This window comes from Colletotrichum lupini, chromosome 1 (genome assembly GCF_023278565.1).
Source record: "Colletotrichum lupini chromosome 1, complete sequence".
Classification (NCBI taxonomy): domain Eukaryota; kingdom Fungi; phylum Ascomycota; class Sordariomycetes; order Glomerellales; family Glomerellaceae; genus Colletotrichum; species Colletotrichum lupini.
In genome coordinates this window covers 66052-87738 of record NC_064672.1, presented here as the reverse complement: position 1 = coordinate 87738, position 21687 = coordinate 66052, and the positions used below count along the sequence as shown (strand labels likewise).

The following is a 21687-nucleotide window of genomic DNA, read 5'->3' as shown; positions in this document are numbered from 1 at the left end:
TGCGTATGGCTAATTGATATTCCAGTTGAGCCGCTGCGCGTAGCGTTGTCCAACTTGCACATGAGGTGTCATCCGGGTACCAAAGCTCGCGTATTGGTGGGAAAGACGCTAGGCGACAATGCTTACAGAGATCAGTAGCCCATCTTGGACATGAAGACTAAGATCTTGGCACTGGTGATCTTTCGGGCTTGCGCTCGGGATACTTTGAGCTCCTTTGGCGACTCGGTGTTACGAACGGCGCTGTGAGTAATCTTCCTACGTAATACGCCACCGAACCCTTGATACCTGCTTCTACCCTGAAAAGGGCGTTGCGATATACGGACAGCTTGTTCCTAGTGTTCATGCTACATTGACAAAGTTCTCGCTAGTGACGCGGCTGCTCCCGCATCTCAAAGCGGACGCTCTTACTTGATACTCCATAGCTTTGAATCAGAAGCACATTCTCTTCAGAAAACCGTCACTTGACACCTGGAGCAGTGTAATTTTCGCTTTCACGCCAATACAGCGGGTCTCTGCATCTTTGCGTAGTATTCCTCCCGAACTGTGAGGTGGCGAGGCGCTAACGTCGTGTTCTCGGACTCATTGCACTAAACGCGAGGCGCGAGCGCCTGAACGGCACTATTCACAGTACTTCATTACTAAGCGGCTGCCAAACTGTCTAGGTATTGCCTGAACAGATTTGAGATCTTGAGATCGATAAATTCTCACCGCCTTCGCCTTAAGAAACATAGGCGAGCTAAAATCCATTTGTCGGATTAGAAGTCTAATTTAACCGCGGCATATAGCCGACTGCGCAGGGGCCAATTAGGGGCCCTATTTACGATTATCGTAGCTAGCCTAACCTACGGTTAGAACCTCTTTTTTATACTTATTACGCAAATATTTATATAATTTAATTAATCTCTTTATTAATTACGGTTCGAACTAACTACTTTATAATAAGGATATTAATATTAATTAGTAATTAAATTTTATTATTATAGATTAATAAGGTATCTCGCTATATAAAAGAGATAACCTCTTAATACTATACGGGATAGGAGATTTATACTAATTAACCTTATAGAAATAGACGAAAAAAGAGGCGGTTTTTAAATATTATACGGAATTAAGTAATCGTAGCCTTTTACTACTTACGAGAGGTCGACGTTTATTATATTAAACTATATTAATTAATAAAACTACTTAAATAACTAGCTTTTTACCGTTACTCTAAGTAGCTTTTTAACTAAACGACTTTTCTATAGCCGGCCCGTAATTAAAAATTAACTAGTTAAATTAGTAAAAGGAAATACCTATATAATAACTACTTACTTAATTAATTAGTGCGATAAACGAGCTTAATAATACGGTATAAAAGAGCACTACGTAATTAAAAAAGGGGATCTCTAAATATAAATATTTTTATTTAGTAATAAAAATAACCCTATAAGAGTTATTAAGCTAAGAGATTTATAGTATATAAAAAAATCTATTATTATAAAAATCTTATAAATACGACCTTAAGCCCGTAATTTAAATAACCTCTTTATAGCTCCCTTAACTATCCCCCGGGTATTATTTAAAAATATAGTATAAGGGACGGTTTAATAAGGGAAGAGGGGATTTAGAAGTCTTAATAATATTAAACTAAGAGTATTATAGATCTTAGAAATTAACTTAAGAAGAAAGCGGCTATTCTAAAATAGTCCTACGACCTCTTATTAAAGTTATTATTAGCTTAAAAAAAGGCTAAAAAGACGAGGATTTAAAAAGAAAAAAAAAGAATCCTCTAGAGGGCCGCTAAAGGGCTTCTTTTTTATACTAGCTCCCGGCGCAAAATTATTAATTTTAAAAAATTAACTAAAAAAGCTATTTAGAAATTATAAAGAGTACGAGGCTTAAGAGGTTAGAAATATACGGGATAGTAGAAATCAGTAATTAATAAAAATTACGAAACTAATTACTATATCTTTTTATAATAATATAAACGTTTATTATTATTATTATTAAAAAGAACTACTAAAACCTACCCTTTTTTACTAAATAAAAAAGAGGACCTTAATAAGTACGATAGCTAGCGATCTAAAAGGGTAGTAGTAATTACTAAAAATAATAAAAACGAGAGTAATAGCGAGATAGTAAAAAGAAGCGAGAATCTTTTAAACTTTAATAAATTCGTTAAGTAATAAAAGTACGGATTTATTATAGCTAGCGCGCGGATTAAATATATCCTTATTAAAATTAAATACGTTAGTAATTATTAATACGGGCATAAGCTAGAGCACGACCCTTAGCGAGTTAAGGTAAAGAAAAAGAGGATAAAACCCGATCTTAAATAGAATCCTAATCCCTTATAAATAAGTAAATATTAACCCGGATTATTAGGGAACGTAAATATATAGAATTACGGATTAGTTTAATAATAAGCAAATTAATATAGTATTAATTTATGTAGTGGTTTTTTTTTCCGGCTTTATAGGTACAAAAGATCGACCTTAACGGGATTACGCTTTTAAAGGAAATTATACGATATAGTATACTTTTTAACTATATAATACGCGTAATATATCCTAAGCACGCGCTTAACGTAATATAGTAATTTTAATATAAAAACCGCTATTTAATTCGGGATAAGTAAGCTATTTTATATAGCGGCGCCGGCTAAAAAGGTCGACGGCAGAGGTCGGCCGTAATAATTAGCTATAATAGTCGGCCGCTATAGTCGGCCGTAATAATTAGAGGCGGCCCTTAACCGCAGAGGTTCTAAACTTTAATAATAACGTAGAGGTTTCTAAAGAAAGGGCTAAATAGGCTAATATCTACTACTTATACTAGAGCTCGCAAAGATTCTTTTTATCCTTATCGCTTCTAACATTACCTAAAGCTATTCTCTATTTAAACTAAATAAATCTACTAAACAAATCCACTAAATAAATCCACTAAATAAATCCACTAAATAAATCCACTAAACAAACCTATTAATACATAAACTACTACTTAGATAGCTAGTTAAATAACTAGTTAAGAGGTTAGCTAGTTAAAATACTACCTCGACGAGAACCTACTCTAAAGATACCTATTAATAAGTCTGCCCCTCTCGGGCTAGGCGCCCTCGGCTAGCTCGACGCTATGGCCATCGTAGCTAACGTAAGTACGCCTAAAAAGTAGCGAAGTACCTTCTAGTAGTACGGAATTCGGCTAGGTAATATTATAAGCGCCGTAAATAGCTAGGCTAGTACGGATACTAAGATTTAGTATATCGACGCTAGCTTAGTTATAATAGTTATAATAAACGGGCTAGAGGTATATAAAGTTAAAGTAATAAGCCGGCGCCTTAAATAGCTCCTACGGGACCCCCCGGGTAATAATAATACTTATATAAAAGAATAAATTATACTAGGCCTAGCTACTTACGCGGGCTAGTACTAGGAGGTCCTATGCGCGTTAGAGTAGGTAAAGCTCGCCCTATAGGCGGGTAGTAGAAGGTTAGGAGCTATTTTAATTAGTAGTTAGGTATAGAGCGCAATATACCTAGTTTTCCCTAATACGTAATACATAGTACGGCCCCGGTAGATTGCTCCGTCGGGGGGATAGTATTAATCTATTTAACTAAGGTTTATAAAAAAAAAGGGTTATAGGGGTAACCCTTATTTTACGAGATTATAAATAACTTTAGTTATTAACTAAACGAATAATTCGCGAGCGCAAGCTTAGGAATTATAAAAGTAGTTAATAAATTCCTCTACGGGCGAGGGGTATTACTAGCGTAATTATAATCGTAAGAGCTATATAAAATACTAATAATAATAATTATAGAGGAGGAATTTATATTATAAAACTAAGTATAAGTCGATAGAGCGTATAATCGCTTTAATAAATTTAGAAAAAAGGTAAACGACCTAGATTTCCTTCCTATAATTACTAATAGAAATTTATTATTATAAAAGGATATACCGGGGTAAAATATAGTATTAAAAGTACGATAATTAATAATTTTACTTATTTCGATCTATAACTCGTTACCGCTATTAATACGAAATTCGGCGCTAATTAGCTAATAAAAAAAGAGGTAAACGACCCGAAGTTATTAATAATACGTAGCGACGTAGGGATCGTATATAGATATTAAAAATCTAGTAATAAATACGAGGTAATTTATAAACCTTAAAAAGATCTTTTTAAAAGAGAAATTATACTCTAGGGGGAAGTATAAGGTCTTATAAAAAACCCTAATAATATTTTATAATTATTATAAAAAAGTCAGAATTAGGGAACACTAGTACTATTTAGTAATTAATATTATATTTATAAATAAAGCCTCTAATTATTATTATAAAATAGTACGTAATCTTAATTAAAACGACTTTTTTAGTATAATTAACGTAATCCGAAGCTACTTCGAGACTTACGATAAGAACCTAGAGCTCTTATTTAAGCTATGAGCGATTTTTTTCGTATTTATAACTAGGATAATAGAGGGTAAATTGCGAGTAAAGATCCTCGAAGAGCTTATTAATCGAATTAATAAGTTAGTAAAAACCTAATTAAATAAGAAAATAAACGAGCGGAAAGTCGGATATTTTTATACTATAGTTTAGCGTATATTAGAAATAAAAATAACCCTATACTAAGTACCTAAAGACTACGAGACGCTCTACTCGAGGCTAAGATCTAGTTTTAATATTAAAGTAAGAATACTGCGCTAAACATACTTTTAAATATATAATAGCCCTTATTAATAATATTAAGTTAATTAAATATATAATAAAAAAAGAAAAGAGGCTAAATATAGTAATTATTAGTAAAGAGGCCTAGATTCGTCGAATAGGTAGAGATTTAACTTATAAGTAGGGTAATAAAAAAAGTAATACTATATTTATAAAAAAGATAGATATTAATTAAGTAACTACTCCGAAGAAGAGTATACTAAATTGTATAAATAGTATAAAAAGTCGAGGGTAATAGACGGTAAAACTAGCCCTCGTCGGTTTAACTAATTCTTTATTATATATAAGAATAGATCTGGGGGTATAAAACCTAGTAATAGTAACTAAAGTAGTAGCTTAAAGTATATACCCCCTATAAGAGATTTAGAAAATAAAGAAGATCTTACCCCCTATACTAATAAATTAAATTATAACAAAATTAACAATATTAACTACTCTTTTTTTACTTTATTAGCCTTTAGAAGATATACGAGGCTAAATAAATAGAGGGTAGTAAAAGCTCTTAATAAGTAGGCTTTTATTTATAAATAGTAAGGGAAGGTCCCTTAGATAACGGATATAGAGGCGGCTAAAAGGGCGAATTTAATAGGGCCAAAGCCTATTTTTTTAATAATTAAAAAGAAAACGCTATTTTTCTTAATATTTAAAAAAAAGGAATATAATACTAAGTAAATCTAGGGGCAGCTAGAGGGGTCCTTTTTATACTACTTAAATCCTTTAAATACTAAGCTCGTATAAGTATTCTACGCGAGTAAAAAGTATAGCCTAAACGATTTTTATAAAATTATCCTAAACACTAGGGCATCGTAATAGTTAACTAAAAGAAAAAGGTAATTTTAAGTACTATAAAAAATCGTATTAATAATACTTAATACGTTAATAATAAGTATTACGAAGATTAGTTTTAGCTTAAATAAGGAAATCGTCGCCCTAAGTATAATAGAAATAGAGATATACTTTAGAATAATAACTTTTTATATTTTACTTATTAATACCCTATTTCTCCTATATCTAAAAGATATAGATCGACTAAGCATTATATTTAATAATACAAAGAATAGAATCTTTAGTAATAAGTATTTCGAAATAGTCAAACGACGATAGGGGTATACGTTTATAAAGCTTACTAACAATACGAAATTAATTAATTACCTAACGGAAAGTGAGCTTAGAAAACTATACTAGAGATTCGGGCACTCGTCGGTTACGAGGCTATATAACTTTTTAAAATAATTAGGTAATAATAATATTAAAATAGGGGCGCTAGAGTAGTTAATAAAAGTATATTACTAATGCTAAATAAATACGCAGAGCCTACGTAAATTTAAATTTAAATTACGTAATAAGCTTAACTTTAACTAGGAAATCGTCGTTAATATCTTCTACTTAAATAGTCGGCTAGTACTATATATAATCGACGTAACTATATCCTTCTAAGTAGGGCAATTCCTCTAGGATTTATAAGTAAAGATAATATAAGTAGCCCTACGAAAAAGCTAGATTAATATATACTAAGGACCGCTAGATAGCATTAGAACCGACGCTAGTACTAGCTTTAAGTTAGTAAAATTTAGGAATAATATAACGGCCTATAGTATATAGCTAAAAGTCGTACCCGTTAAAGCGTATTATAATATTAAAAAGGTAAAAAGGGCATATTAGCAATTAAAAAGGGCGTTTAGAGTTATTAAAAAGGAAAATCCGGATTCTACTAATAACGAATACCTCTAAATAGCACTTAAATATTATAATAATACTATAAGGCCTAACGGACTTATACTAACGCTATTAATATTTAGAGCATATTTAAGAGCGACCTTAGCCTCGCTACTATTACTAAGTATAAGCTAACGAGCCCGAGTAATTAAAAAAGTAATATAGGTACTGCGCGAGGTAAGTATAAAAAAGTAAGTTAATAAGGTAATTACTACGTATAATAGGCTTAATATAGAGAATAATCTAAATATATTACTAAATTTAGATATACGAGTATAGTGCGAAATTACTTAATAATAGGCTAGGCTATATAAGTTAATTTCTATTAACGAGCGCTCTTATATAGTCGTAAGAGATCGTAACTAGCTACTTGAAATATTAATTATAATAGTTAGACCGTACTATATAGATCCTAATAAGGTAATTTCTAATTTATAAAAAGAAAAAGAGCCAGGGGAAACTATATAACCCGTAGTAAAGGCATAGGAAATTATCCTTAACAAAATCGTCGTAGTAGTACTAATAAACGACGAGGAAAAAGAAATTATTAAAAGGGCACTAATACTACCGGCAAGACGTCGTAAAAAACTACGATAGCAAGCCCTAACGTAGCAATTTATTATTAGTAATAAGGTAATTAATACCTTTTATATAGTAAAAAAAAAGCCGATTTCGAGCTAGCGGTTAAACTATATAAAAAAAGCGTAATTATAATTATTAAAAAGCCGTATAAGGGATTAGATCTTATTAAAATAAATACTCTTTATAATCGAGGGGTCTATCGATTTATCTTATATAACTTAGAAAAATATATAAACCTCTATATATTTAAATTACGAATAGTTCGTAAGATTAAAAAGAAAAAAATACCCTAGCTGTACGAAAAGTCTAAATACGTAATTTAAAAATACGGTAATATTAAAAAGGCGACGCTATTTATATAATTACTTACTATATAGCGCTATAGCTAACGATTAATAATAGTACTAATAGTATCGCTACGGAAAAAAGGATACGAGATTTAGAGCTATAATATTACCTAGGCCTATACCTAATCGGCCACAGGGCTCATAAGGAAAATCCTAGCCTATCTACCGAAGGAAATAGCTAGTAAGTACTTAGAAAGCACGATTATTAAAGTGCTTAAGCTATTATATAGGCTCGTAAAATCGGGCACTTATTAATAAGCTATTTACTACGATTTTTATATTAATTAACTATTAATAGTTACTTTTACGTACGACCTGTGCTTATTAATCGCAGAGTATAAAAGTAATTAATTGAGGATCGTTAGAATATAAACCGATAATATATTAGGCTTATTTAATATTAACTTTATAAAAAAAGAGGATAAGGAGCTTTAAAAAGCGGGCTTTATAGCGAAGCTAAAAGAGGTCTTTATAATAAATACTCCCCTAGTATTTAATAATAGGATTTTTATAATTAAAAAAGAAACCGTTATTTTTTAATAAAAGGGGTAGGGTAGAAAGATTAACTTTATTAATCTAAATATAATTAATATTAAAAAACGGTATAAAACTAAGCTCGCGCGAGGGGTATATATTATAAGTATTTATTAACCCGAAATAATTTTTAATTATACTAAGGTAGCGTAGGCTATAAATCTAACTAAACGAGATATTAAAGTACTTAATAAGCGGCTTAAGTAGTAGTAAACGAATCTTAATTAAGGTCTCGTTTACTACCTAATCGACCTTATAATTAATAAGCTCTACGTTTTTATTAATAAGTTATTTACGAATAATAACGACCTTATTTCGTAATTAGGGTATATTATTATCCTAGCTAACGAGAGTATAAGTAAGAGCGAATTTACTATATATAGTAATATAATCTATTATTTATTAATTAAAAATAAGTAAGTAATAAGAAATATACTAACGTTAGAGGTCTACGGTATAATTAATAGCGTTAACCTCTCTTATACGATTTTAATAACGCTAAAAAAAATTATTAATCGAATTAGCCTTTTACCTATTCTAACGGTTATTTATACCGATTCCTACTCGCTATATAAATACCTTATTAAATTAAAAACGATGAAAAAAAAGAGGTTTATAATTAATATTATAGCCCTTAGGTAATTATATAAAAGGTATAAAATACTCGAGATTTATTAAATTAATAATAAAAATAACCTTATAAACGCTTTTATAAAAATAGTACTAAATAAGGGATTAGAGTAATTTATAAGTAATAAAAAAGTTATTATACGAATAGAGGGATAGGTTATATAAAAAGAGTAGAAAAAAGGGGGAAAAGGAGACGACTTAGTAAACGGGCCCGAGGTCGAATTATACTTCTAACCGTAGTAATTAAATTAATAAAAGAAAGAGAAAGTTAGTATCGGATTAAAAATCTAATTTAACTACGGTATATAGCCGACTATATAGGGGCTAATTAGGGGCCCTATTTACGATTATCGTAGCTAGCCTAACTTATAGTTAGAACCTCCTTTTTATACCTACTACGCAGATATTTATATAGTTTAATTAATCTCTTCGTTAACTACGGTTCGAACTAACTACCCTGTAATAGGGATACTAACACCATCTTCCAGCCCATATTTATTACATAAGCCTCACTATTGAGAATACTGTCAAAGTCATGTCATTAATTTATTGTGGGCTTACAACCGCACTCTTAGCGTTTAAGACCAAAAGACCGCAGACGTTGAGACTAGCTAACACGTACGGAGACACTGCTCACTGCTCAGTCAACTTGTGCAGGCTGATATACGTCTGCAAGTGTGGCAGTATAAACAAAATACTGCCACATTCTAACATGTCATCATTGGTTCTTGTAAATACGTCTTCATGTAAAGCTTTCTATCAGCCAACTCCATTGTACTATACTAAAGCAGATTCCTGAGAGGTTATGTGACTGAAGTAGCGTAGTTGTCTATTTAACAATGGTCACAGACCCTTTCTGTCTCCAATTAACCTTCTAGCATTATTGAAACTTCCCACATCCGAGAGTTCATGAATGGGATCGGCCTCCTCTAACCATAATGTGCGTGCTTTTCAAGTTAGATTCCTGAGCCATATGGTAATCTATTAAGTACTTGCGAGGATGATCTGTTGCATACATATTTGTGTAATTCGAGATTCAAGTGCGTCATGAATCGCTTTCCGATGTGTAGAGTCCCGTTGACAAGGTCACTAGGTTGGCTGGATCCCTCAAGCCCCAATTAGGCGACCTTGACTCAACAGGAAACTAGCACATATTGCATCAAATTGTGGATTAAAATGACGCTTTCAGTCTTGAACCGTGGAACCTTCTGATAGCCGGCTGCTATTTGGTAACATCACTTTTCCATCGAGCAGGCTCGGTAACCCTTTGCATAGATTTGTGGTGCCGGCTACTTATCTAAGAACCGGGGGTTTGGGAAGGGTTAGTGAAATTGAGGCATTCCTGTTATCAGGAATGCATGCATGCTGTATTCTCACCTCTTCCTCGAAGTTGTCTTCAGTCAACTAAGTGTGGAAGTGGCCGCTTTGCAGCTGTCCATTTTGTCCTCTTTGTCAATTCTTGTCGGATTGGAAGTCCAATTCGACCGCGGCATACGGCCGACTGCGCAGGGGCCAATTAGGGGCCCTATTTACGATTATCGTAGCTAGCCCAACCTACGGTTAGAACCTCCTTTTTATACCTACGCAGAAATTCATATAGTTCAATTGATCTCTTCGTCAACCTACGGTTCGAACTAACTACCCTGTAATAGGGATACCAACAATTCTCCCCTCTTGGCAGGCAATTCGAAGTACATGGCAAGGTGTAAACCCTCGATCAAGAAGGATCCGTGATTTGGCTCGTCGAAGTTATCCCTGATCGAATGGAATTCCCTAATGTTCTCGATGAGTTTCATCGTATTAGGCAAGATTGATTCCGGGTGGCTTGTAATGTTGTTGGAGTCTCCGCGCTCACTCGAGTCAGATGAAAGTATGGTCAACTGCATATTCCCGTAAATATTCAGAATTATCCACCTCAATCCAGAGCCAGAGACGCTAGGTGCTTTCCAGCGTCGGCGAAGGCGATGTGTCAAAATGATCATCGACTTTTGTCGGATTATGACAGAGGTTAGCAGGCGAGCATGACTCTTGATATGTGACTTTTTGGTACTCTTCATTTGAACCCAATCTGGGGTCGGCCTACGCCGTAGTCGAATCAAACCTTATAGGGCTTGTTGAATTCCTTTGGCGTGCAGTTGCAGGTGAGCTGGCCTGCTAGGGCGGACGCTAATCTAATAAGCGCCCGCAGATCTCAAGAGACCCTTGACTTCAATTCCGAGAACTCCGGACACGAGGTGGCCGAATGCAGAACATAGCTTCGAGACGGACTTTCGGGAACAACCATCAAACAAAGAAACAGGCTTAATTGGAATTTGAAATAAGTACAAGGATCAACCAAAGTCTATTCCAAAGCCAACAACGCTACTCAAGCCCACTCTCTTCGCATTCGCAGCACTAGGGAGTTCCGATTGGAGACAATCACATTTTAGGTTTGCATCGCGGGGCTAAACCGGCACAGGGCCGCTTGACCTGCAGTGCCGGCAACGTGTGCGTGTACCGCCGACGAGGAACGAAGCCAACGCTTCGGCGGGTGAACGCAACGGTAACTTTATTAGTGGAATGAACGAAGAGGGGCTACGAATGCCCACGGTGATGTTGGAATGGGTAGCGCAGAAGGCTAACTCAATGATGGCATTCCCTCATCTTTGCTCTGAGACAGGGCGCCGAGTAAGGGGGTTCGTGAGCATACATCTAAAGTGAGGCCCTTTGCCAGATTCTGCTCAACGTACTCGGCTCCCACACCCTCCTCTTCCCTCTGTGCGTTCATTGACCATGATGCAGTCGTTCGTTTCGGTACTTTATTTCTTTGCCCTGCTTACGCAGGTCTCTGCTTGGGGCCCGCGCAAGTCAGATCACGGGCCCCCAGGTCACTATGGAGGTCGACAGAAGCATGGTGCCAGCTTTACGCCGGACTTTGTGTTGAAAATGACCTACGAAAACGTCTCAATTGGTTGCCAGACAAGAATGTCGGCCCTGATCAATGGCACATTGTTCGGGCCGACGCTCAGACTCAAGCCTGGGCGAAGAAGTTGGATCAGAGTCTACAATGATATGCCAGACCATAATGCAACCATCCACTGGCATGGTTTGAGCATGCGCATGGCACCTTTCTCTGATGGTAGCCCATCCGCCACCCAGTGGCCTATTCCACCTGATCATTTCTTCGACTACGAGGTCTACCCCCTACGATCCGAATCCGGTACCTACTTCTACCATTCTCATGTCGGCTTCCAGGCTATGACAGCTTCTGGCCCACTGATCATTGAGGACAAGGCCGAGCCCCCCTATGTATATGATGAGGAGAGGATTGTCTTCCTCACCGACTACTTCAACAAAACGGACACCGTTATCGAGAAGGGCCTCGTGGCAACGCCTTTCACCTGGTCTGGCGAAACGAATGCGGTCCTCATCAACGGCGTCGGAGTCTCTGTTGGGGAGACTGCCGGAAATGGAAACTGCAAGCTACCAGTCATCGACGTGGAGCCTGGAAAAACTTATCGCATGCGCTTCATTGGTGCTACGGCATTGTCCATGGTGCAAGTAGGCATCGTGGATCATGACAACTTTACCATCATCGAAGCTGATGGTCACTATACCAAACCTCACACTGAGAAGTTCATGCAATTGACTTCGGGTCAGCGTTTTGATGTCATCTTCAAGACTAAAACCGAGGCAGAGTTAAACGGGAAAACCGACTACCTTATTCAGTTGGAGACCAAAGACCGTCCGAAGGTGTACCAGGGCTATGGCGTACTACGATACTCCAAGGCACAACCGCAGATTACAACAGCTCCAGTCACTCCTCCTCTGACACTTTCCAACAAGACGTATGAATGGGCAGAGTATGCCTTGGAACCGTTGGTACCAAACAATTTCCCCCAGGCTAGCGAAGTAACTCGGCAAATTCACATCGATAATCGTCAACTCGCGACCCAGACCACCCTTTGGCAGCTCAACGGACTGCAATGGAACGAGACTTCGACGCCTTATGCGGGAGATCAGCCCTACCTGATCAACATCTACGAGAACGGGCCGTCTGCCATTCCGAACTACACTGCCGCCATGAACAACAACGGCTGGGATCCGACTACGTTGACATGGCCGGCAAAGATGGGCGAGGTGAGTGTTTGATGCTGTTCTGTTTCACTCAATAGAATATTGAGCTGACATGATCCAAGGTTCTCGAGATTATTTGGCACAACACTGGATCACTGGTCAATGGCAATGGTGGCCTCGACTTCCATCCCTTTCATGCTCATGGCGGACATTACTGGGACATTGGCAGTGGCAATGGAACTTACAATAGCACCGAGAACGAGGAGCGGCTGAAGAACTACAATCCAGTCAAGCGAGACACAACAAACCTTTATCGATATGGCGAGAAGACAAAGTCTGGCGATGTTTCCGGGTGGAGAGGCTGGCGTCTACGTGTGGAGGACGCCGGTGTATGGATGGTAAGTCTGCTTCATTTCCACAAGACTTGCTAGACATGAGCTGACCAAAGGCTAGATTCACTGTCATATTTTGCAACACATGGTTATGGGCATGCAGAGTGTTTGGGTCATGGGAGATTACCAAGACATTACCGGCATTCCCGCTGTTGATGCGGCTGGATATTTGCAGTACGGAGGAAACGTTAATGGCAACGCCACTTTCGCACCATCAGTCGTGCACTTCTTTGAGGAAGATGAGGAAAAATGATACCCATAGACTGAGATAATTGTTAGATTTAATGTATTGCAATTGTTGTGTGCGTAATCGTCACCAAAACCACAATACAGCCAATAGTTGCGGACCCACTGCAGGGATGATTATGGTTTATGCAATGAATCAAAACCCAGGAGCCGCACACGTTCTACAAGGCAGCCTCACTGTTCGTTCAGCTGAAAGCGTCTCCTGACTCATGATGTACCATAACAGCTTTTTGATGGTGAGAATAAAAAGCATTCCTGTGCCACGAGTCTTGGCAATGCCAAGGGACTATTGCATTCAGTGTCAGTTAACATTGGTTCTCAACTGAAAGGGAGATCTCTCTTCCTCTACGAGAGAAAGCCTTCATGCAATTAATCCACGGTTACAATGCGCTCTGCGCCTCCCATATTGGGCTGGTACTACTCCTTATTAGCTTTTTTGTTAGTTGATCAGGACTTCTACTGCTGCATTCTTGCATTTGTTGACAGTGCGTAGTTTTCTGCTTTTGTTGCATCTCGAACCATCTATAACATTTATTTCCATCCTTTAAGCCGCTACCCTGGGCCTCGACTTTGGGCCGCTTCTCGACTACCATGGAACATTGTCAACCTTCAAGGCAACCTCGCTTGGAAAATCCGCGAGCTCCACGAAAAGTATGGCTCAGTTGTCAGAATTGCACCTGATGAGCTGTCTTACACGAGTTCTACGGCCTGGAAAAAGATATATGGTCAGAGGTCACCAGAGTTTGCGAAATGTTTTGACGGAAGGGGGATCGCTGGGCCTAGTGTAACTAACCCAGCGATTCGCAATGGCGGCATCGTGACGGCCGAGCAGGAGCCTCACTCTCGACTTCGTAAGGCAGTTTTGCCAGCCTTCAGCGACCGTGCACTAAGAGAGCAGGAGGATATCCTCCAGCTTTACGCAGGGAAATTGATGAAACAACTACGATTCTCTAGCGAGAACGGAGCTCCTCAGGACATGGTCAAATGGTTTAGCCTTGCTGCCTTTGACATCATTAGCGACCTGGCATTTGGACAGGCGGCTGGGTGTCTAGACGATGCATTCCAACCATGGTTGCAAGTCATTGGTGCTCGAGCGCAGGGAATTGTCCGATACCAGTTCGCTATCTACTATGGACTTGAAGCCTGGCTAGAATGGCTCGCCCCAAAGGCCCAAAAGCTGGCTCTGAAGAGACATGGCGAGTTGACTGCCGGCAAAGTCAAACGCCGACTTCAACAATCCGAGAATAAGAGAGATTTTATGAGTTACATCTTAGAAAACCCACAAGCTGACCTCAGCAATGCCGATTTGGTCAGGATGGCGTCAGCTTTCATTGTCGCCGGCAGTGGCACCACAGCCACTGCACTTTCTGGCATCACCTTCTACTTGTGTAGCAATCCAAAGACGCACACGGCACTATCGGAAGAGATCAGAACCGCATTTCAGACCGAAGATGAGATCTCAATGGCATCGACAGGGGAGTTGAAGTATCTTAAGGCAGTCATCGAAGAAGGGCTGAGGATATATCCCCCCAGCCCAAGCGCTCTGCCGAGATTTGTGCCTGGAAGCGGTGAGGAGATTGATGGGAAATGGGTTCCTGGGGGCGTGAGTCTGATCCGCGACGAATTGTCACTGAAGGCGATAGAAGCAGGCCGCTAACATTCTTATCGTAGACGGCAGTTGGCGTTCATCAGCTTTCCGCTGGTCACTCGGAACAGAATTGGACTAATTCAAGGGAGTTCATTCCAGAGCGATGGCTAGAAAAGAGCGACATATGTATGTTTGCCAACGACGATAAGTCTGCGAGTCAGCCGTTTTCTTATGGTCCTAGAAACTGTATAGGCAAGAGGTAAGACAGCATTACTTTCGTCCCATGTGCTTTCTAACCATGTTCCCTAGCATGGCCTATGCAGAGCTGCGCATAATATTGGCCAAGTTGATTTGGAATTTTGATCTAGAACTGACGGAGGAGTCAAAGAAATGGACTTTGAGACAAAAGACGTACCTGATCTGGCAGAAAGTGCCTTTACTTATTAGGTGCAAGGACAGACAATAGCACATAGTCATTGACCGTGGCTTGACGACTTGGCAGAAATAGAGAGGAGAAGGAGCGAAGTATTGCATCAGTCACTCATTTGTCGTGTGTGCTATTATCAGCATTGGACCCGTGAATATCTCGGTATTTGAGGTCAAACGTTATGCAAAGCTATCTCTCGGCGAAACTCTTGTGACATATGTAAGTGTGGCAACCACGTCCTCTTCTTACATAACGTAAGGATTATACACGCTTCCGTTGCGAACAGCCTCCCGGTACAATCTCTGATTCGCTTTGTAAAGGTAGAACTTCAGGCCCATGGCACTCGTACACGCAATCAGGCCCATAACCATCATCATGATGAAGGCAAGCCGGTAGCGCGGCTCATCCGAGTCAACGAAGAAGTAGGGAGCGATCAGGTTACCAATCTGACCAAGCACGTTGACTAGTGCGACGGAGATGGCTCGCTTCTCTGGCGTCCTACCCATGGTGTTGGATGTCCATGTTGATATGAGGGGGTTTGCAAAGTACATTCCCCCAACATACACAAAAGAAGCAGCGTATCGTGCTGTCTTGCTCTCAGTAGCCAGGCATATGATGTAGCCGATACAACCAAAAGCTATCGGGCCGGCGAAGTGGTACCCGCGCTCCTTCTGCCGATCAGAGTGCCATGCGTTCACGAGAGAACCAAGAGCCGCAAAGATATAAGGCGGAGCAGTAAGAACGAGAGTAATTGTGTTGTTGTAGCCAAATCCCCGTACGATGGATGGGAAGAAGTTTGAGAAACCATATGCAGCTGAGATTCCGATGTTCATGCCGACAAGCAGCCACATTTTGTAGTCGAAAATGCTCATCTTCAGGCCAGCCCAAACGCCAGCTGTGGCTTCCGAAGTTGACACACGATCGGCAAGGATGCGAGCAGCAGCCAATTTGCGCATGTCCTCCGTCATAGACCAGCGGGCGCTACCAGTATTGGAATCGGGGTAATCTGGGAGAATGAAGAGAGCAATCATGGCAAGGCCTGCACCAGTTGACGCCAAAACGATGAACAGCCATTGCCAGCCTGCCAAGCCATACTTGCCTTCCAAGGTTCCAAATACGGCTGCTGCAATGAGACCAGCGGTGCAGAAAGCAAGTGTTTGGCCAGTGTACAATAGTGCGCAGCGCAACGCCATTTCCTTGCGAGTGTACCAGCAAGACATGACGTAGATAGCCTGGAGAGCTGTTAGAAGAATGCTTGACGGACGAAGGTGGACGGATTTTGGATTATAACGTACACCTGGGAACAGAGGTGCTTCGACCACGCCGAGGAAGAATCTGACGGCAATGAGGCCCTGGTAATTCTTGACACCACAGGTTGCTGCCGAGACACTAGACCAGACCAAAGCCATACAGCAAAGATAGAGACTGGGTCGCACTTTTCCAATGATCATATTGGATGGTATTTGACCGAGGACGTATCTTTCATTCCAAAGTCAGAGGTCGACATGAACGAAAGTAGATTTAGTGGTTGATTCGCTCACCCGACACTGAGAATCGATACTGCAGTCCCGTACTGGTAGCCTTCAAGATTGAGATCTTCATCCAGGCTACTAAGGCGAGCTTGTCTGAAGCGGTCACGTTGAATCAGCAAAAGTACAGACTGGCCTTTCTCATCTCATCTAGGCAGTGACTTACGCAATAGAAGCTCGGTCTAGATAGTTGAATAGATAGAGTACCCATAAGCATGGCATGAGAGTCATGTCAAGACGCTTGACGACCTGCTTTTCGAGATCACGCCAGTTGGCGATACCAAGAGCCTCGATCTGTTCTTCGGGGGTAGGTAGAAGGTTGCCTTTATCATTGGCCTCGTTAGCCTCCATTAGAGAGGGGTTCTTGGTGACATGATCCGTAGCGGCGTTGTCGTTTCCAATGGGAGGGGGCGTGCCGATGCCTGACTGGGCTGTGGACCTCTCTTCATTGGCCATGATTATGAATGATCTCGACGAGTACCAGCTGTATAGCGCAGACAGTATCAATGGAAGATGGAAACATGATAGTAAATGAAAGGTATGGCAGACGCGTCTCTTTATATTTTGGAGTCCCTCACTGTTCGATTCATACTCGTTGAGCTGCCGTAATCTGGCTCTTAGGGTCTATTTCCGATGTCCATATTGTGCTTCACTTCCCCATGCTTCTCCGCCATCCAGAATGGAACTTCCCCAGACCCCGCCTCCATACTGCAGTCCAGCTGATTTCTGGCGGGTCTCCCCCGGGTCCAGAGAACCCATAGGTGAACGTTCAGGCATAGGTCTCGATTTGTCCCCCCCCCCCTGCTCCCCCCCCCCCCCCCGCCTCCCCCCCCCCGCCCCCCCCCCCTACACACCGGTGTCTTCTGGGGGGCTCCCCCCCCCCCCCCAAACACCAACAGAGAGCCGTGCGCAGCGATCTCCCGTTCTCCCCCCCCCCCCCCCCCCCCCCCTCTCAACGAAATTACAGATGTCTGTGTGTTATCATCCAAATCTGTGTCCCGGAGGCCCACGGCAATGATTGCTATCAACAAGAAGCAGGTAGGGGATCATGCAAGATAGCGGCTTATCACGGTGGAGTCTCCGCGGTGAAGTCGAAATAGGCTTGGCCACTCGGCATGCATCTCACACGAAGTCCCCAAGATCAGTATGAAGGTCCTTAGTGCTCGATGCGTGAGCCGGCCTCCGGCTGAACTTTCTTGGCCCCGTGATATTTCGGGAAGATTCGGGTAATGTGACAAGGTCTGATGCTAAACGAAGACGAGAAACTGGCAAGTGATGGGCCTATTGTGGGGTGTACAGACATGTTTTCACGATACTGGCTTGATTAGAGGACTGGGTTGGTTTGGCAAGCCAAGATGTCCAAGAAACCAAGATCTCTTGGTAGTCGGGAGTTGACCGAACCGCCTGATTTGGACGAGAATCTGGCTGAAAGCACGACTTGGCTGCTGTATGATGACCACGCCCAGTAGAGCCGCAGTCCAAACCCTCATGGATCTAAATCCTGATCTCCACTCATTTAAACGAGAGATGTTTAGACCAAGAACATCGCAATCGACTCGGACCGCACTTGAAAGCCCGACATGATACGTTGTTTTCGCCAATGCCTTGGCGGGAGGAGATGCCATTAGTAGCAAAGATGCATGCTTGATCTATACGTTTCTAAATTCAAATAGGTAGAGTTCTTTTGCTTTCTCTCCTGCAACGAAAGAGTTGCAAGAATTATTCTTGGCAACTGATCTGCCGGTAAACATCAAATCTGGCCGTGTTTGCCGTCATCGATGGCATTCAGCCTCTGTCGAATGTGCTCTAACTCGCTTTGAAAGACCTTGGAAGAGAAGCTCAAAGCTCCTCTGACCACTGAACCGATAAAGGAGGGACCGATAACTCATTCCTTGAGATCGTTATCTCCCGAGTCTGCCCGAGGACCTTGTCCCTGTCACTGAGAGCTTGAGCAAAAACCAACGAGTCTTCTTCATCACCAACCCTCGAGAATTGAAAGTGTGTTTCAAAGCCGTCTCGTTTGGTTTCTCCTAGTAGGCGAAGGCTCTTCTTCGCCGCACTCCTAGAGCAGAATCGCCACGATGCTGCTTCAGTATCTCCATTCCACGACACGTATACGTTGACGACAGAGCCCTTATCTCTAACGGCAACTATAGCCGGCTCCTCTGTGGGCGTGCCCGTCCAATTGAATCGGAATCCGCGATAACTTTGGACCAAGTGACCCTCGGGATTTGAGTCGAGGTAGGCGTGGAACAAGACGTCACCATCATTGCTGTACTCCGTTACCGCGCCCGCTTGGCCCCAGTTGATGAAAGCATTTCCATTAGAAAGCAACTGTAAGTTTCCTTGGGTACGGGCCGATAGTCCATCCGGAGCGTTGTATGTTTTCAGAGCTTTAGCTGTGCCGTCGGTGTGGTTGAGTTGGTAGATCCGGCCGCGCGAGAACGGGTTTATCTTGACCGATGCAGAGTGTGCGCCGTTGTCAAAGAGCGAAATTACCTCGATAGTTCCATCAGCCGAGCGACTGCGGAACCGTGCGTGATGCTGGTAGCCAAAGACATCTTTCTTGGGAAGGGTAAAGGAAGAACCTCCGTGGAACCCCCCAAGTTGCCAGATGATTTCGCCGTTTGTGCCATTGATCTTGAAAACGGCCGCGGTGTTACGTGCTGAGACAAGGTAGTTGCCCTCATCATCTTTGTCAACACTGTTGACGTGGAAGTAGTTCCACCCATCAGCCTCGGTTTTACCGCCTCCTGGGAGGCCTTCGCCAAAGTCAAGCGGGAACGCGCTGTCTATGGGGCGTTAAATGGGAATGTTCGTAAGATTCATGCTGTCTGTCTGATGACTTACACTTCGGGTCAACGTGGTCAAGACTTTCCCATTCGAATACAACCTCGCCCGTCTCAATGTCAACCTCTGTCATCCCAGTCAGCCTTCGAACACCTCCGCCGAGTCCGAGAACACATGAGCAACATACCTTGAAATCCACCCGAAATGATCCAGTTCTGTTCTTGACTTCCTCCCCATGGCTTGAGAGATACGGGCCTAGGGATAGGTGTCTCTATCAAAGCCGTCTTACCATCGACCAGGCGGAACTCATGGGCCGAAACCAACTTGTGCGACCCGACTCGCACCACCTTGGCAACTTCGTAATCAGAACCTAAAAGAGTATGATATCCAAACATGCGGCCGTGATGCCCATCAAGGAGGCCTTGGAAACCGCGTAGATATTGTTTCCCGTTCCAAGTATCAGGGCGAAAGTTGGCAACCCAGCCGGCGTAGTAGCCAATACTAGACCATACGAGTTCCCCGTCATCACGGAAGATGTAAGCTCCAGGTTGATTCGGTCCGCTGTTGCCATCCTCAAAGCCGGCATAGGGGGCGACGAAAATGTACCCCTCTTCTACCGAGTCTCGAGCTGGGATGGTGATGTTAAGCCTCGGAGGAGCGAGGTCAGGTCGGGAGCGAAATTGCCAGTCAGCTGCTATTGATGGCACAAGACCACTTACGGCCATAAATGTAGTGAACGCTTTCATACTGGGATGAGGAATCTTTAGCAGGCTGCAGTAGTCGGCAAGGAGTTATTTTCCAGCTTCAATGTCACGAAGCAACGCATCAGCATTGAATATCTCGTGCCTTTGTACACTCAGACATTTCCGACAAGGCAAGTACCCTCTCTCTGATCCCAAATTGCGCCAGAACCCCTCCACGTCAAACGCAAAAGATAGTTCAGATGGCGCAATGCATTCAACGTGCTATTGACGTGTGTCGTCTCCGTCTTATCCCCGCAGGCTGTAGTCTAGACTCATCCGATGTGAATCCCCAGCAAACCCGATGAACACCTACCAAGAAGTATGAAAAACGATATTAAGATGTTTACATGTGTCGTGCAGCGATGGTGCTCTCAAGGAATTTGACTGCTTGTGATCCTGAGCTCGCGGCCTCTGTGTCGATATAGCCCCTCCTCGATGCGTTGATAACAGGCCTTGGCACCGTCTAGTTGTCCACAGCATGTGGCTCTAGGTAAGGTAGGTGAAGGTATTAGCACCGAACTTCAAATCTACAACGGCCGGAATCGCTTTCTGAAAGCCCAGTTCAGCTCTTCCGTTCAGCGCTTGATGTTAGAGTGCCCTGGTTGAACCCTCAGGTAAATTCCCAGACTGTAGTGAAGACCGCCAGTACACATGTGTACAGCAGCTAACTCCCTGGCACTGGGACGATGAACCACGAGCTCACAAGTTCCGAACCCTCGAATGCAGGCATTTATTGACAATCGACTCGCTATAATGACGCTAGGCAATGCTAGATGACTCAAAATGACCAAATGATTCCGCCTCACACCACCTAGGCCTCGCAAGCCTCCCCAGTAGACTGAACCGTGCCCAACTTATCATCACACGCAATATCGAACCTCGACTTAACGAGAGCGTTGGACTGGTCAAAACAACAAATCTTTTGCCTCGTCAGTACGTCATTATCCCTTGAGAGAAGTTCATGGTATCTTTAGGGTCAACTTACTCCCTTGCCAAGAGGAGCGCCTCCGGCCGTAGAACATACTCCATTGTCCTCAATCACCTTGTTGCCTACGTCTCGGCAAAGGGAGGTCGTCTTGGCGCTCAGACCCATGGTCACGAAGAGAACGAGTGTTGCGACTGTGGTCTTCATCTTGGCAGTTTCGTTTGGTGGGATGAATGGGTATGTAGTGTTCTTGATAGGCTTACGGCTGGATGGTATGGTGAAGTTTATACGTTGCACAAGCTGTGATGATTTAACAATTAAGACGAACAAAGCCAGAACATGACAATGTGGTTCGTCCAGTTTATATACACCTTTCCATGCCACAAAAAGGTCAAGGCAATGTAAGGCGACTAGCTGACGAGCTGAAGTCAAGCCCAGGCCTGACCTCGAGTCAGTCATGCGCGAGGACGGTG

At 41.8% G+C, this 21687-nt stretch overlaps 5 protein-coding genes across 5 annotated transcripts; 1 reads left to right on the top strand and 4 right to left on the bottom strand.

The window, feature by feature from the left end:
* Positions 1-9158: 9158 nt before the first annotated feature.
* On the bottom strand, positions 9159-10575 carry CLUP02_00026 (uncharacterized protein; the record flags this gene model as incomplete). Its single annotated transcript, XM_049279080.1, has 7 exons — positions 9159-9225; positions 9366-9447; positions 9511-9573; positions 9657-9740; positions 9824-9860; positions 9896-9922; positions 10177-10575. The coding sequence occupies 7 exons, from the start codon at positions 10573-10575 to the stop codon at positions 9159-9161; spliced, it is 759 nt and encodes a 252-aa protein (XP_049135037.1).
* Positions 10576-11146: 571 nt separating this feature from the next.
* Positions 11147-15308, top strand: CLUP02_00025 (L-ascorbate oxidase; the record flags this gene model as incomplete). The annotated part of the gene is made up of 11 exons (XM_049279079.1): positions 11147-11197; positions 11300-12637; positions 12697-12972; positions 13028-13186; positions 13360-13391; positions 13439-13448; positions 13546-13626; positions 13706-14815; positions 14884-15059; positions 15110-15230; positions 15267-15308. The coding sequence occupies 11 exons, from the start codon at positions 11147-11149 to the stop codon at positions 15306-15308; spliced, it is 3396 nt and encodes a 1131-aa protein (XP_049135036.1).
* Positions 15309-15472: 164 nt separating this feature from the next.
* CLUP02_00024 (uncharacterized protein) lies at positions 15473-17212 on the bottom strand (the record flags this gene model as incomplete). Its single annotated transcript, XM_049279078.1, has 4 exons — positions 15473-16459; positions 16523-16616; positions 16769-16852; positions 16923-17212. The coding sequence occupies 4 exons, from the start codon at positions 17210-17212 to the stop codon at positions 15473-15475; spliced, it is 1455 nt and encodes a 484-aa protein (XP_049135035.1).
* Positions 17213-18595: 1383 nt separating this feature from the next.
* On the bottom strand, positions 18596-21019 carry CLUP02_00023 (uncharacterized protein; the record flags this gene model as incomplete). The annotated part of the gene is made up of 5 exons (XM_049279077.1): positions 18596-19548; positions 19607-19672; positions 19734-20317; positions 20637-20752; positions 20993-21019. The coding sequence occupies 5 exons, from the start codon at positions 21017-21019 to the stop codon at positions 18596-18598; spliced, it is 1746 nt and encodes a 581-aa protein (XP_049135034.1).
* Positions 21020-21100: 81 nt separating this feature from the next.
* CLUP02_00022 (uncharacterized protein) lies at positions 21101-21421 on the bottom strand (the record flags this gene model as incomplete). The annotated part of the gene is made up of 2 exons (XM_049279076.1): positions 21101-21208; positions 21275-21421. The coding sequence occupies 2 exons, from the start codon at positions 21419-21421 to the stop codon at positions 21101-21103; spliced, it is 255 nt and encodes an 84-aa protein (XP_049135033.1).
* Between the last annotated feature and the right edge of the window lie 266 nt (positions 21422-21687).